Source organism: Cryptomeria japonica, chromosome 11 (assembly GCF_030272615.1).
Source record: "Cryptomeria japonica chromosome 11, Sugi_1.0, whole genome shotgun sequence".
NCBI lineage: Eukaryota > Viridiplantae > Streptophyta > Pinopsida > Cupressales > Cupressaceae > Cryptomeria > Cryptomeria japonica.
Genome location: NC_081415.1, coordinates 375759539 through 375776974, shown reverse-complemented (window position 1 = coordinate 375776974; position 17436 = coordinate 375759539). Strand labels below are relative to the sequence as shown.

The following is a 17436-nucleotide window of genomic DNA, read 5'->3' as shown; positions in this document are numbered from 1 at the left end:
GAGAAGAGGAGCATTTGAGATCCAAAAAGACAATGTTGAAGAAAAAATTCTTCATCATTTTTATAATGTAGCACCTTTTAGGTCGACGCCTGACAAATTGAGTTACATCAGATGGGGAGAGAGGAAGATGTAGATTGTATTTGATTGTTGTTCTCGTTTTGACCTATCATTATAAGCAAACATTAATAAATTATGATGCTGTTATACATTTGAGAGTTTGGAACTATGTATAGCAATTATGAAATTTTTAAATATTGCGTGTTTGAAGATCATATGACATGCATAATGTTTCAAGTTTCAACTATGACAAATTGATAGTCAAATTAGGCTTTCATGTTCTCTAAATGAATTATTTTCTTTTTTTTTATGGTAAAACTACTGTTTTATTTTTAGCCAAGTGTTTTGCCAAGTTTGTGACAAGTCTGGAATCCGCGTCCTATTTTGGGCTGCAGAATCCGCGCCAAGTTCGAGGTTTCAAACTTCGGGTATGACCATTTTAGTATGGTAATTTAACACTTCAAACTCTGCAAAATCTCAACACCTTAATCAAACCAAAGCTTCAACATATATCTGCACACCTCAAAGCCTTTGCAAAAAACAACAAACTCCTTTGAAGCTCCAGTGTGATTTCCAAAGTGAAACCACCATAAACCAGCTAGGGAGGATCTTTCACCACCAAAACAAACAAACCCAAGATTGTTTCATCCTCAAAGATTTTTGAGAAGAACACAAGTTTGCTCGAAATGCAGAAGCAAAATCTAATTCATCAACACTCCAAACAATGACCCCTCAATCTCCTATAAAATTTTAAAACTATAAAATATTACTTTTTTCCTGATTTGCTCCAAAACTCCTTTTATAAAATAAATAGTTAACTTTATTGATCGATTTAAACACTTTTGAGGAATAATAAATTTTTTCATGAATAAAGTCCCTTTCCTAGGCGTCCATTAGAAATAACTTTTCAACGCCTTTAAAATGAGCTATTACACTTAGTTGCCCTTTTAATGTTTTCAACATTAGATAGCTTAAGTAAAATATCTACGCTACCAGGTTCTACTGTTTAAGCCTAGAATAAGGTCCTCGTCCAATTCAAGTCCTAGTACGGTCTAGGTTTGCACCTGGGTTCATCCTAGGTGGAGCTCAGGCCCCTAGGATGCACCTAGGACAAACCCAAGCCAAATCAAAAAGTCAGAAATAACATCGCGCAAAAGCAACATGTTTTGCATATAGTTAGAAAGATGCGTTTGCGGTATTTATTAGTTTTGTTCTCCTCTAACAAATTGAACGTGCGGGTGGTAGTTAGTACTCGAGTAAATGAGTAATTCAGCAAATTGGTAGACAAGTATCATTGTTTGATCTCTGTCCTCCGACAAATTGAATAAGTTAGTTTTTTAGGTGGACAAACATTGAGATATTGCTTTTCATATGAGTTTATTGTCTTATTATGCATTAGCTTGACTTTTCACAGTTAAGGATCATTTATCATTTGTTTGTAATAAAAAAAATGTAGAGAATGAAATTGCTTGTTTATCTTGATCCTCTATAATTTTATTTTCCAATTTGTTTTAAACAGCTAGTTGAACATTATCAATTTTGCAAATTATAAACATGATATTATGATATTATGAATATTTACTGGCATTTATTTATGGGAAAGGTAAATCGTACAAATTGTAATAATGATAGAGAGCTTCTATTTTATGATTTTGATGTTTGAACATATATATATATATCGACGTACCCGTACCCAAGTAGAAAAATGTGTACCTACGAATTCATACTCGTATCCGTATTCGTACTCATACTAGACTTGGCAACCTAGTGAAATATTAATTAAATAACTCAATAATATATCCATGATGCCAAAAGCACCCAAATAATATTATTTTGCAATTTTGGTCATACCAAAGTGGTATTCAAGACTAGGGATGATGATCAAAGACAACTACAAGAATTTCCAAAAATAGTATCCTCCTCCAATAAGTTTGGAGAGCACCCAAAATGTCGACAATCAACTTTGAAAGCATCAAAGGGCTCCACCTAACCAATTCAACTCAAACCCACAAGCAATTGCTCTGTAAGGCTAATCAAATGCTTCTCCAAGAAAATTGGGCTTCCCCCTAACCAGTTAGACACTGGAATAATGTAATGTCCCTTCCTAATTCTGATATGAATTTTCAGACTTCACCTCTTTTGGAAATTCATCAAACACTTATCTCGCAAATAATTAGCTTGCTGTTTTTGTTTCAGATTGTTATATGGGACATTGAACATTAAATCTTATTGAAGAGGACTCCTTATTGACCAAAAATTGAAGTATGAAGACCAATGTAAGAGTTGGACAACAATTAGGATAAATGAGGCTTCATTATCATGGACTGACATTTTATCAAATAGTTGTCATGCAACCTGACAAAACTATAATATTCAGCCACCAAACTACTCCAATACTCAATTAATTTGCTAGAACAATGTGCCATTACAAATCATTACATATCATGTCTCAGATTTTCTGAGGACATGTGACACTTACATATTCAATGCACATCAACTGAAATCATACATATGACAGTCATTATTACATAACCAAAACGGCAGTGCATGTAATAGAATGGAGAACCTGGTAGTCTGTGGTGATGAAGCATGCAATCTCCAACCAACAACAATCCTCCAAGTGCCAAGTCGATTCATCTACAAGGTCGCCATTACTGCTGTAAAATTAATCTGATCTCCTTATAGAGGATAGCGCCAAACATCCTAGGTCACCTTTGAGCAAGCTTGAGCATTGAATGATGAAATTGATGGTGCATGAAGGGGACAGACCTGCAGAAGTTCGGCCTCGCATAGGAAATAATGTTGACACCAAATCCTCCAGTAAAAGATTACAAGATAATCGCCTTGTCCTCAAATGTATTTGGGCACCAATGGTAATCAAAATCGATGCATGAATGATAGGATATGAGCTAAAACGTGGTCACCAGGGTCTGAGACAGCGATGAAGATATGACCTCATTCCTTCGATTTGCCTCTTCTAGTCATCAATCTATATCGCCCTTATGCTTAAATGAAATCGCTGCCTTCTAATCACACATAGAATGCTTCCCCCATCAACTATGAACCAAACTGTTAAGTTCTGAAAATCTGAAGCTCAAATGAGGTCTGATGTAAATACTCCTTAAACTCAGTATGAGAAGCTGAAAGTACTCCTCACTCTCAATGCAACCCCTCGAGAGATCTTTCACCCTCTCAGTTATGCGATCAATGGGAGTTTCCGTTCCCAAGGATCCTAAGTCTGCAGACACCCTTTAGGTTCTACAAAACCAATTCAATCAACAATTCACAATTCAAGTCTGCTTTCCTTCTCTTACCCTCTTCTATTTAACCTTTTCCATAACTCATCATCAGACACCTCCTAGAAGGGGGTAGGTACACTTTATTTATTTATTTATTAAGTGACTATTAATTATTATTTTATTTTTATACTTAAGTCACTTTTTATTAAATTAATTAAATATAAAGTCAGTTTTTTTTTAATTATTTATTTTAATGACTTTATAAGAAATTAATTTAATTAATTTCTCCTTATACCTCCTATTAGCCTAGCAGCTAAAATTGGGGACATTACAAATAACGACTAGCTAAATGCGCACAAACATCACACGATAATTTTCATTGTGCAAGACAAATATGCAACCACAGAAGTGACACTAATGGAATACGCTGCTATGGAAGTGGTCCACAACTTTGTAATTTTTAGAATTTGTAACGGAATGATGTAATTTCCCCTTCTACCCTAGTCCAAAAACTTTGGAGAGCACCTAAATAGTCGGAAATTGATTTTGAAAGCATCACAAGGCTCCATCTAACCAACTAAACTCAAACCCAAGAACATTTTCTCTACAATACTAATCAAATGCTTTTGTAATGTCCCCTTTTTGGGACATTAGAAGTCAATTAAATAATTAAATTTTAAATTGTCAAATTATATCAAATTTAATGACAACTTAATTTAATTATATAATTAAGTATTAAAATGACTTAATAGAGCTCAGTGAATAATTAATAAAGTCATTTCAATTTAAAAGAGGGAGAAAATAAAAAGGCAAAGAAAAAGAATATGAAGGGACAGGCAGAAGGGGAAACGAAGAGTCACAAGGTTGTGCTTTAAAAGAACATTGAGAGGCTCACTCTGATTATGCTTGATATTTTGTTTGGAAATTGATTCTCTTGGAGAGTTTCTAGGAAGCTCTAGTTTTTACCAGGTTTGAGGACGCAAACACTCAAGCTTGGAGGCAATGGACAAAAACCCATTGTCAGTTGGAGTTATCACGCAGGTGGCTCACATGTGCTTCAAATGCAATTTGCTGGTTGTCCAAATTCAACTATAAATGTTGTAGCTGGGATTGGTAATTTTTGTTGTTCTACTGAGGATTTTAATGCAATGTTTATTTCTAACTTTCAAAACTATTATTTCAGTCTGAAAATTAATGAACCTCAGTTTAATTTGATGGTGTATTGAAATCAATTGCATGTGAAATTGTTGTTAAGATTTTTGTGAATCTTTGGGTGAAAATTTGGAAATTAATATCTGTAGGGGATATTTCAATGGTAGCAGAGTTGGTTTTTCGTGCCAGCCTATGAGGTTTCATGTGTGATGGATGAGTGCAGATATAGGAGTCTTCATCAAAGACAAATTTGCAGTGAATAAAGAATATAAATATTTCAAGGTATCTTATTCTGTTAACGATCTGGGAAATAAGTTCATATATTTTGAATACCCTTGCAGGAAATTGGCATGATACTGGTGGGCCGATCACGAAGCGTATTCCATGCTTATTTACTTTGGGCAATTAATATTTGAAAAGAGGTTTCGATTATTGATAAGTGAATTATTTATAAAGGGGCGATTTCAAGTAAGTCTCGGGAATCATTGTTTGGGAATAAAAAACCGTTGCTTGGCCGAATTAAAAAGTTGGGCATGAGGATTTTAAAAAAATATATATATTTCCACTCATAGCACTTTGGCTTGATGAAATAAGACTATTTGATACAACTCCCATATTGAATACTCAGCGGCAGATATTCCAAACCTATCATGGCATGAAATGCTTCACGATTATGCAATGATTGAAGTCTTTTGTTCACTAGAAGGAGATGGAAATTCTATGTCTACTGGTAATATTGTTGATTTCAATATTTGTGGCGGAACATTTAAATTGAAGCCGAGAACTGGATAATCAGTGGTGTTTGGTGATTATTATTATTGATATATTCGGATTGCCACGAACATTATTAAGCATTTGGAAGGCTCAATATTGAATATATTATGTGCCATTTATATCAACGATGACATGGGCGATGTAACTATTGGGGCCCGATTAATTTTGGCTGAATCCAAAGTGTGGGCAAAGTAACACACAGGAGCCGATTTAATTTTTTTGCCAGCTGTTGAAAATTAGAAATATTGTGCAGTGTGTACAAGAAGTCATTTCATTTTCTTGTCGAGCATACACAGCCTCTTCATATCGGGAAGTTTCAAGCAATTGGGCAATGAATGAGTCATTGGGCATAAATGTTTCAATCTGTTGATGAAGCTCAGCTAGAAGAGATTCGCAGACCGTATTTGAGTTTGGCATTAATGATCACATCGATGGAGTCAAACTGAAAATTAGTGTTTAAGCACCTAATAATCACAGCGCTGCAGTTGGTATTACACATGCACACTTGCACGTATTAATCTGGAAACGCAGAGCCACGTCACCAGTTACCTGAAACTGAAGTGGATTCAAAGGAAATCGAACCAAATAACAGTCACTGAATCAATGCATGCCGGGCGAGTGCAGTTGGTGTTAAACTGTGAAGCACGATTTAGTTACTGGGCATGATGACCATATTGGACAAGGGATTGAATAGTCACGCCATCCTTGAATAAGCGCTACAATATAAGCTGTGCATGATTCAGTTGTTATAGAAAAACTTTGAAAAGTAGTTTAATCTGGGCAAAGCAAACTGCTTCCTATTGCTTGAGAAAAGACTGGGAAGGAGACCACTATCACTACAAAGTGTTGTGGGTTGCGAATACGCTATCACTGCAGGCTGTCAAGTCAAGATCCACCTTCCAGGTTCTGTTTGCTTGGCCATCACATTTATAGTGTTAGCTGTGATGCTTTTGATATACTGTCAAACTTTGTGTGCTCTATGAATAATGTCATTTTGGATTGATACAATGATTAATATTCAGTAATATTCTTGTTTGAAAATTGGAAAGAAATATTGAGTCGAATTCTTAATGTACTGGAGACTCATGTGGGCGGAAGAAATAACAATATGATGAAGTGTTGGAATTAAATGTCTCAGTACTGATGACTGAGTTCTGATTTTCTGAGTATTACATGAAAGAATATATTTGTTCAAGCTATGTTCAAAACAATTGAGATATACGTGCTACAGCACTAGCAACCAGTAAATAGACGATACTCAGAAAAAAATCGGATCGTTGGATGAATGCATGCCAATTGTTTGACCAAATTCCTGAGTGAGTTGGAAGAGGTTAATTGCGAGAACACTTGGTTACCGACAGGTGGGAGTGTACATTATAATCTTTATGTTCATTCTTATAATTTACATTGTTTGGAACGGTGAAAGCATCAAACAAGCAAAATATTTCAGAAAGTTGACATCTCAGAAAGTTAACCTTTCCCAAATAAACAGACAAACACACTCAAAACGACAGAACAGTTTATGTGCAAAGTGCCTCTATAGAATCATTGGTGTCATGAACATTCAAGTGTTTGATAAAATGCTTTGGCTGTGACTTGTGAGTTGTGATGAAAATTTGGGGTTAGATCTAGCAAGGGTTCTTACAGGTTATCACAGTGGAATCGAACTTCATATAACCTAAGCGAGATGAAGACAATGACAGATCAAAGAAGTGATTTTTTCTCAAAAGAATTTAATGATGCATTTAATAATCAGCAACTAAGGGACTTGCAGAAAGAAAAAGAAGTAGGAAATCATCTCTATGTAATTAGATAACAATTGAAATCCATGAAAATTTCTGATGGTGATCTCTCTAAGCTGGAGGAATTAGATTCATGTTTGTCCAAAGTAGACCAGTCAGATTGGAGGCTTCTGAATTGGGCTTTGCAGCCCTCAAGGCTTGCTGTGGTCCAACATAGGTTTATGAAACATCCATATGAAGAGGTGAGACTTGCAGTGGCTACTTGTTTCAGTGAGATTATAAGAATAACAGCTCTAGTAGCACCCTATAATGATAACATGTTGAAGAGGGTTCTATACTTGATTGTGGAGAACCTACATGGGTTACATGATGTCAAAGCCCCTACTTTTGGTAAGAGGGCTAAACTTTTAGAATTCATGGCAAGTACCAGATCTTTCATCATCATGTTGGATCTCAAATGTAAAAAATTAATTTTTCAAATGCTCAATTGTTTCATTGCTGAAATCAGTAAACGCCATTCAGATAAGGTGAAGACAAATATGTTCGACATATTGACCATGATCCTAGATGAGGAAGATGATATTTGCAAGCAATTGCAATCAGATCTATTAGCTACTTGGAGAAAGGAGTTGGTTGTCTCACATTGTGCTTACGAGTTCTCCAAAGGGTTGATTGAACAGAAAATTGAAAGGATCGGGGAACAGATGACTGAAAAATGAACTAATCTCCATGGGTTTACAGGTTTCAGGATCTCCAAAAAAGAGCAAGAACCAAATGAGAAGAGAGTGCATTTGTTTCAGATGTCAGAAGGCAGAATTACAAATGAGAATGCTTCCATGTCTCATTAGGAGCAAGCTAAAATTATAGCCTTGAATACATCTCTTACTGGGCATGATGAAAGCAAAAAGGATAATGGTTTTCAATTAGCTAAGGTGGATAATTTGAAGGAAGAAACAATCACTTCAGGTGAGGGGTTTTCCAAACTCTTCATTGAAGATTTACAAGTCATTATTGATAAAGTAGGAGAAGATAAAAACTTCCTTAATAAATCCACTCATAATCATGTTGCTGCCCCAGTTGAGCTTCATGAGGAGTGCATGCCATCCTCTACTGAGATAGATGAGTTTGAAAATGTTTCTACAATTGATAACCGATCAGAAAATTTGATATGTGACAGTTCATTTACTCTAGATGAATTTGAACAAAAGCCCTTAGCATTGCAAGATTTGAAGGACAGATTATTAGTCACAGAGGAAAGGGTTACACAAGTCCTAACTAGCACTGATGGATCTTACAAGTAAATTAAGGATCTTATTTGGGAAACACAAATTGAGGAGAGACACAAGGGAGTTGCAAGTGGAATCACTAGCACTCAGTTGAGCATGATCAAAGAAGCCTTTGAAAGGATGAAATCAAATTACTTGCAGCTGCTCATGGACAGGGATCTTGCTATTAAGTTTGTAGAAGAAAAGAAGGAGGTGGTGGATGAACTTTGTTTACAGCTGAGTATGTGCATCATAAATTATCCAAATCAGCAAATCGGACTTCTACTATAGCGACTCTCAAGGAAGAAGAAGCTAATTCTAAGAGCACGGAGATGATGCAAATCAATGAAGGGATCAATACTATTGGTAGGGACAAAACAATGCACAATGTTCCTACCCTTTGTTATTCAAACGATAACAATGAAGAGCAAAAGGACTAGCAGGGAAACAAACTCATTAAATTTGATGATGAAAAAATATTTTGCAGCAATGAAATAGCTGTGATAACAGGGTATACAAGCAGATTTCAGAGTAGTTTCAGTCATGGGACAGCAGTTACTTATGAGCTTCCAAATTTGGAAGAAGTCGTGCATTAGAATAGTGATAAGCAGGACTTTACCAGCTCTGAAAGTTGATAAGCATTAGTATAGTGATCAAACTATTGGTGAAAAAGTTGATTTTACTAGTGACACTTGTAGTGAACCAGACTTTCGAGAGTTATTAATGTCGGGTAGTGAAGGCATACACACCTCATTCGTGAGACCGTCACCTACTTCTCTTGATAGGATAGTGTTATTATTGTTGCTTGGCAACTTCATACTCTCTTATTTCTTATAGATTGGTGGCTGTCTTAGTTGGGATCATATAGCACTTCTTGATTCTGCATTGAATATATCAGCAATTCAGTGGTATGGGAGTGTTGAGGGGTGCTACTTTTGGTTAGAGATGGAGTGTGGAAGATTTTCCTTTAATTGGCATTGCTTTGTTGACATGTTTGAAATCATTTATGTTGCCGATCAGAGTTATGGCAGCGAGAATTGGTATCCTTTCATGTTGGTTTGTTGGCATGAGGGAGTTCATCTTCATATTGTCTGGTTGTCCTTCATGCATGGATGGTTACCTCAGGGTGATTGGTTGACAAACTCCTTTATTGCTTTTAGCGGGTTCTATAGATTGATATGGGATCCAAGCAATGACATGTTTGGTGCATTGACTCTTGTGGACTAGGATATGTTGCTTCACCTGGGGTATGCTGAGGTTTTTATCAGTGTGGCGTAGTGGATTAGTAGTATAGTGCTCCTGAGAATTTGGGATCCTAGTATTGGTATGCAGATTCATGGTTGCTTGAGGACAAGCAATCTTTAAACAGGGAGGACTATAATGTCCCCTTTATGGGACATTAGAAGTCAATTTAATAATTAAATTTTAAGTTGTCAAATTATATCAAATTTGATAAAAACTTAATTTAATTATATAATAAAGTATTAAAATGACATATCAGTGAATAATTAATAAGCCATTTTAATTTAAAAGAGGGAAAATAAAGAGACAAAGAAAAAAAAATATGAAGGGACAGGTAGAAGGGGAAACAAAGAGTCACAGGGTTGTGCTTTAAAATAACATTGAGAGGCTCATTCTGATTATGCTTGGTTTTTTGTTTGGAAATTGATTCTCTTGGAGAGTTTCTGGGAAGCTCTAGTTTTCAGCAGGTTTGAGGACGCAAACCCTTGAGCTTGGAGGCAGTGGACGGAAACCCATTGTCAGTTAGAGTTATCACGTTGGTGGCTCACATGTGCTTCAAATGCAATTTGCTGGTTGTCCAATCCGACTGTAAATGTTGTGGCTGGGATTGGTAATTTTTGTTGTTGTTCTACTAAGGATTTTAATGCAATTTTTATTTCTAACTTTTAGAACTATTATTTCAGTTTGCAAATTAATGAATATTAGTTTAATTTGATGGTGTATTGAAATCAATTGCATGTGAAATTGTTAAGATTTCTGAGAATCTTTGGGTGAAAATTTGGAAATTAATATCCGTAGGGGATATTTCAGCTTCTTTGAAAACATTGGATTTCCCCGCAACTAACTAGATAGCCTCAGAAAGACTTGGTAAACAGCTAAATATGCACAAACTTTACAAAGTGATTTTCATTGTGCAAGACAAATATGCAACCATAGTAGTGACCAAAGTTAAACCCGGTAGTATGCAAGTGAGCCCCGACTCTATAAATAAAAGGGCTAGTTTCTGTTTGCATCATGGCAAGGTTAATAAAGTTATATTGACCAAACCAAAAAAGGATCAGCTCTCCATTAGTGGTTTTTGAGGCAAAGACAATTGTGTATTGCCATTTAAGGAGAAAGGGGCAACTTGCATCAAATGGGCAAAATTGCCAAATTATTTCAAACATACTCTTAATCATTGATCAAAGTAATTTCCCGGATGGTCCAAGTTCCAACACAACTTCTAACAATTAGAAACACTGTGAATTAATTATTTGTAGAAGAAACAACAATGAATTAATATTAATAGATTCCAAAAGTAAGGATGAAATATCCATTTAAATTAATCAAAAGGATCAAAGACATATATGTTATCTTGGGTTGGGCTGCTTTGTTATATTGGTGATCAGATTTAAGGACTTAACACTATGGTCAAACTCTAAGAGAAAAACTATATCAAATATTAATTCACAACAGCCTTAGCTGAGACATTCCAAGATATACCATGAATACAAGGTTGTACACCCCTACATGTCCTTCTTCATTGCACATTGCCTTCCTTATCATATCAACCAAGAGATTTCCACAATTAAAACAATCCAGCTTCCAAGGCATTCTATAGCTTTCTAAGGGTCTTGACAAACCAACATACCCTTTCAAATTTTTTACTTACACTATTTGTTGCATTAATCAAACTGAAAATGTTGCTTTATTTAATTATTCAAAGAATCTAATATCTCTACTAAATTAGAACCTAAAAAATGTTGATTTATTTAATTACTTAAAGAATGTAATATCCCTACACAATCGGACACTAAATTCTTACCACTTGTTAGTAATCAAATTTCTAACTGTGAATGCTTCTTCAAAAATGACCCTATTTGCCCTTTGAGTAGCGACAAATGTTTACAATTTTTGGAGAAATTGTTGTAGAATGTCGATCTTCCTCTACGTTTTAGAGAGCTAGCTCCCTCATATCCTAAATCCATCTCGTTGTCATCCTCAAAAGATGACACCTCCACCATTTCCTCTTCCTCTGGGCTGCCTTCTTCCCCAAGGTTGTCTTCCTCCTTTTTGCTCAGCCCCGTACTCCTACCTTCTTTTCTTTCAGAACGATTGGTTGTACTCTCCTTCAGTCATAAGTATGTCAAAATGGCTCCAATAAAACATGGTATGTCAAAATGGCTCCAATAAAACATGGCCAGTTTGCTGGGATCCACTCAACTAGCTGGTGTAAACCTTCCCCACTAGTCAACTAGTACCTACGTTTTGAGTGCCTCCAGAAAACGTGCTATGGCATGGTGGCACATGTAAAAAGTCTTATGTTTGAGAGTTAGAAACTCCCCAATGCGTTCCGATAACAGCTATGCCCACTTATAAACCTTTCTTATTATGATGCAACTCATGAGCTTTAGCATCCATACGACTATATCTGAAGCCCTGTTAGCCCCGATGAGTCTGCTTTTTAGCAGGTCAAGAATGCACCTCCACTCTAGTGTTGTGATGAAAGATTTTTTCACACCTTGGTTGCTCCTACTACTCCATGGACTATCCCACTATTTTGGTGAGAGGTTGCTTCAACATACCAGTCAGAGCAACCTGTCTTTTCTCCTCGGTGGGCATCCTGGTCAAGGGTTTGGCCACTTTCACAATCCCGCGCAAAATGACCCCATTCATTGCAATTCTAGCACTGGATCATGGATCTACCCTTTGCATCGTATTGTATTCTCCTTCGTGGGGTGTTGTTATTGTTATTGTTATTATGCAAGAGGTTTTGGACGTGTGGCTGGAGCGGTTGTTCCCCTTGGGCGAAGAGCACTCGTTTGCTTCTTGTTTTCAGATCGTACAGGCGTTCCTTGATGGAATGTCCCAATACCTAACAGATGTCGCCGAATGACTTCTTTAGGCAAGTATCCTTTGTATGACCTACTTTGTTGTTGGTGTACCACAATTCTTTACCATCCTTACCCACGTCTTTCTCCGCCTTTAGCTCCATCATCCGCAACATATCCCTCCGTAGGGCCTGTACTATTTTTTATTCTTCGTCGCTACTTTTTCTTGTACTATTGTCGTCACTAACCTCCTTTCCCTGCGATCTCTTATTCTCGTTTTCTATGTCCATTGCCCGACTATAAGCATCAGTGTACAAAAATGGGGGTACAGCCATTTTTAGGTCGAGGGAATCAATCCCTCAATGAACCACCGCTTCTTCAGTCCATCTACTGGTTCGTTTTCCATCTTATTCGATAGTTCTTTGACCCTACGATTTTATGCTCGTACATTCTCGTTCTTCCCTTGTCTAGTGTTGTAGATTTCTGCAACAATCTCATTGTCATCTCTCAGCAATTTAAATTCTTCTTGAAATGTTTTCTTTAGTTCATTCCATCCCACCTTGTGCTTAGCTGCTAGCTCTATATACCAGTTGATGGCAATTCCCCACAAGGTGGTGGGAAATCCCTTCAGCCAGTAATCTTGGTCATCTTGACCATTTGCCTCCCATATTGTTATACAAGTCTTGCCTATTATTTCAATACCCTCTAATAGATGCATTACAGTGAATTTAGGGAGTTTTTGCTTCTCTTGGGTGTTCATCATTGTTTTCACTCGGAAGGTACCATGTGTATCCGGCATTGGACCATCTTACTCTCGTCCACGTTCTTGTGCCTCTCTTGCACTCTCAGCCACGCCCAAGCTCTCTACACGTCCACCTTCTACGTCTTCTACACCTTGTTCACCTTCTTCATTTCTATACTCTCTCCTCCCAAGAGTCTTTGGCTCAGACCCCACTATATTTAATTCCTCTGTGCAGGACAAGTTCCCAATACAACGCAAATTTGTTTCAGAAAGTTAGGCAACTTTGGTCTAGAGGTTCCTTTCTTCCCCTTTGTCATGTACCGACTGTACAAATGGGTTGCTAGTACTGCTACTGTCTGTACATTCGAAGTCTTCGCTTGAAGCGAAGTGTACGGTTTGGTTACTTGCCTGACTAGCGAGATCTTCGTTGACTTAGTCATCTGAGAGTGGCAGATTTCTAGCAAACTCCTCCAACTCACTCTACGTACATAGTCTTTTTCTCTCCCGACTACAGATTTGGCTTGCACTTAGACTCCTACTTCTCGCTGGATTCTCCGAGCCTTTGACGATTCCCTGTAACCATCATCTCCTCTCACTTTTCTCTCTCAGGCAGGGAGATCCCTTTATTGATCCCTCCCCCTCCTCTCAAGTGTCTTTGGTACGTCGGTTTTTATTTGGTCATAGGGGCATTAATTGCTGAGGGTACAACATTTGCCAGTATCCCGCTCTTCCTTCTCCCTACAAGTCCTTTCTTCATATCATTGCAATATTTGTAGCCGATGCTACACTCGATTCCATTCCTCCCGTTGGTCTTGCAGTTCAATCAAATATCGTGCCATGGTTAACTGAGAGTTCACCATGTACCATGCTCTCAGGGACCACTCTCTCTCGAGCATCCCTCTACACGTACTGATCGACCGAAACCTCCCACAAGTTTACCAAGTCTTGCATCAACCGATCTTCCGGTGTTTCTTCCTCTTTGTTACTTCGAGTTACTAGTACTTGATGTTCAAATCAAAGTTCCCAAACTCGCAGCGAGTCAGGCGAGTTTGCCGAGTTGGCGAGTTGAGCCAAGTTCGGCGAGTTTTCACAACTCGTGACTCGGACTCGGCGATTTTTGCTCATAACTCGCCTGACTCGGGCGAGTCAGGCGAGTTATGGTAAAACTAGTCGAGTCCGAGCTCCAGGACTCGCGTCGCGGCATGTCAGACATGGCAGGGCGAGTCAGGCGAGTTATGGTAAAACTAGTCGAGTCCGAGCTCCAGGACTCGCGTCGCGGCATGTCAGACATGGCAGACAGAGAGGCTGAGGTTGTGGCTATGGCAGAGGAGGATAGTGCACTATCCGGCACAGGCACAACTGATTTTGATCATTGTGGCACCTCACAGGCGGAGACTATGGCTACTCAATCATCCAGGACCTACCTTAGACACCTTTGTAGGAGGCAGACAGACTACTCTGAGGTGAGGTTGAGTATGAGCTAGAGCTTCTATTTGATGATGTTATAGTGTATTTAAGCTTTATTCAATAATGGGTGCAAGAAACAAGTTCTAAATCGTTAAAAATATCTAAATTTCAAGGGTTTTTTTATTTTGCCGAGTCGTTGCCGAGTCACGAGTCAAGTCGGCCTTGCCGAGTCCGAGCTGAGTCCGTATTTGGGAAATTTGGTTCAAATGATCTGCCCATTACTCCACCATGCTTATCACCACTCTCAGGCACTCTCAGATCTCCAGGTTCAATTCGGCAAGGACGCCAAAATGTTTACTTCCTTCACTGAAATTTCGCTTTAATTTACAAGGTGAACAAAAATATAACACTGATCATATTCAACACAGTAATTCAAAACAACACATCAATATGGCCAAAAGATATAACTTTATTATCAATATGTAAAGGGTACAATAATAGAGTCCCAGTTCCCAATACAAGGCAAAACTATATAGCACTTGGCAATTGGTTAAGGGTGCCAACCAATAGCAACTAACAACTACTTGAGAACTACAAACCATTACATTGCCATTTATTAAACAGAACATTATTTATTTATCAGCAATTTTGCCACCAACAAGGAATAGCTATCTTGGTGTTACACTTAAAAGTAAGTTGGGGAATTAAAATGAGCAATGAAATAACATTGGTAGCCACTTATCTCTCGACATATTGGAGCATACTAGTCCTTCGCCAAAGTTAAAATTCATTTGTGGTTGTTAAAATTTCTGTAGCTTGGAGTAAATCAAGATTCTATCTCAGCCTTAAGGGAACTCTTCTAGGCTGCCAAAAAGATCCAAGATAATAATTATACAGAGAACAAATTTGGTTGCTTTTATGAAACTTCTTCATTTTTTGTGCAAAAATACTAATTTGACAGGTAAAAGACACATATGCCCTTAAATTTGAGACATTTCCACACCAAACAAGTAAAATGACATGAGTCCTGGCCCAAAATAGAAAAGCTGTGAGGATCGATGGGAGAAATCAGAAAGAATGAACAGAAGCAACAGCAAAGAAAACATTGCAAGTTTGCTCATGATCATTAGCAGCAAGAGCAGAAAATATAGAATATAGGGAGCTCCAAATGAAAAGATATTTAGATGTCAAAGTTACAGACTTTACCAACTATGAGAAGAAAATTTACCGTGGTATAACAGGTATTCAAACAAAGAAAATACTGTGAGCTTCAAGTGTTTCCAAAACTGAATAATTATTTCTCACACATTCAGCATTAAAAACTCTATGCCGGATGGAGATCAAACCCTTGCTAGATCCAATCACGGATAAGGGTCCAACAGCCAGAGACTTATGTAAGTGACAGTATATATTAATCTGTTGCAATAAGAAGAGCAGAAAATTCTAAACAGCAATAAACCAATTGTAAAAACAGATATGAGAAAGTAAGTCAAAACCTCACGTGGGAAAGATGCCAGATTATAAGGATCTGATAGCAAGTGATATCTGTCATAACATACCACACAAACTAAGAAAAGAACACATAAAACTACAACAGAGAATCTTTGGATTGCATCCACCCGTCTGTGTTACACTTTTAAATTGCATGTAATATAAAGATACACGATGACGAGGTTATCTGCTAGCTTGAAATGGCCAAGCCAAAAGTAGAAACCAAGGCTAAAAGCATTGTATCTTGTCATCATTTGATTGAAAATTTGTCAGCATTTATTATGACATAATTTTTAACCACTACAATTACTAATTTTAAGCTGGCAGTTCCTGTTTCACCTGACCTCAATCATCAAGCTTGTGGAGCAATATTTTGTTCCCTCATATCCCATGCAACAAAACCTTAAGACGGTCCCAAGAATTCCGAAATTAATGACAGAAGACAAAGCAACTAAGTACTACCTATATTCCGGAGCACAAGCCTGGTTGGATCTATGTGTACGCCCAAGTTGTTGAATTGCACGATCGGCACTCCATGGCAATTCAAATGTTATGTGCACTCTCCGCTTCTGAAATGGTCATGAATTCAAAATACCATTTAATTTTTCCACAGCCCAGACAACTTTGTATGTATCTAAGCTATCCCCAAGTAATGCAGCTAGTCATTCTATGAAAATAAATTATCAGTAGCGATGGTTTAAATGTGAGAGCCAAACACCTGATTTTTTGCTCGTCTGTCTGCTTGCAAAGATACTCCAGCAGATCCTGCCTCAGAAATAACTGCAACCAGCTTTTTTCCATCCATGAAAAGTTGCTTTTCATTCATGTTCACCATTTCCATAGTAACATCCTTCCTGAAATGTGGAATAGAAAAAAAGATAAAATAACATCCTCGAATTATAACAAGAAAAAAAGATAAAATAGGAATTAATCTTACGTGTTTCGTGATTGATAAGAAACTTTTCCATTCGAAGTTCGAACTACACTTCCTCGCCTGCCAGTCATCTCTGCAACAGCATCACGACCACCAAGCTGCAAATAGAACAATGTATGACAAGTTATCGTTAGGATTGCGACACTTCAAAATAAAATCTTCCTTCACACAACCTACAAGCTGCCAAGTCTATAAGGATATTGTAATTAATAGCTTTGTGTACCTATGGTCATGTTTCCACATCGTAGAAATTGTAACATTATTAATAGTTATAGGATAATTGATTAATGGCCTTCTTCGCCCAAAGTCACCAACAGGATATTTAGCATCTCTCATTTAAATCCAAATTGCAAATGCAGTACGCGATTTGGAACAAACTGTTTTAACTTTAATGTTTATATCATACAAGCAGAAAGCAGTAAAAAACCACAATTTATCATTGCTTGCCAGCATGTCCAGTTTTGGCACTGAAAAATTGTCACTACTTGCATAAAATCTTGTAGAAAAAATGTCTTCAGCCTCTTCTGCGCATGAAGGCAATGTTTCTAAAAGTGCATAGTTCTGCCTCCCTTCCACCTTCA

At 37.4% G+C, this 17436-nt stretch overlaps 1 protein-coding gene across 5 annotated transcripts in view; it reads right to left on the bottom strand.

Annotated features, from left to right (window-relative positions):
* LOC131069484 (protein FORGETTER 1) overlaps nt 1-17436 on the bottom strand; it is a 176941-nt gene that overhangs the window by 77118 nt on the left and 82387 nt on the right. For all 5 annotated transcript variants that reach the window (XR_009112137.2, XM_058004932.2, XM_058004929.2 and 2 more), the window contains exons 18-20: nt 16859-16953; nt 16640-16775; nt 16384-16490 (exon numbers count right to left, since the gene is read on the bottom strand). Coding sequence is in view for 4 of the 5 variants with exons in the window: in XM_058004932.2 (XP_057860915.1) it covers nt 16384-16490; nt 16640-16775; nt 16859-16953 (338 nt within the window). In the remaining variant the exon portion in view is untranslated. The remainder of the gene's footprint in view (nt 1-16383; nt 16491-16639; nt 16776-16858; nt 16954-17436) is intronic.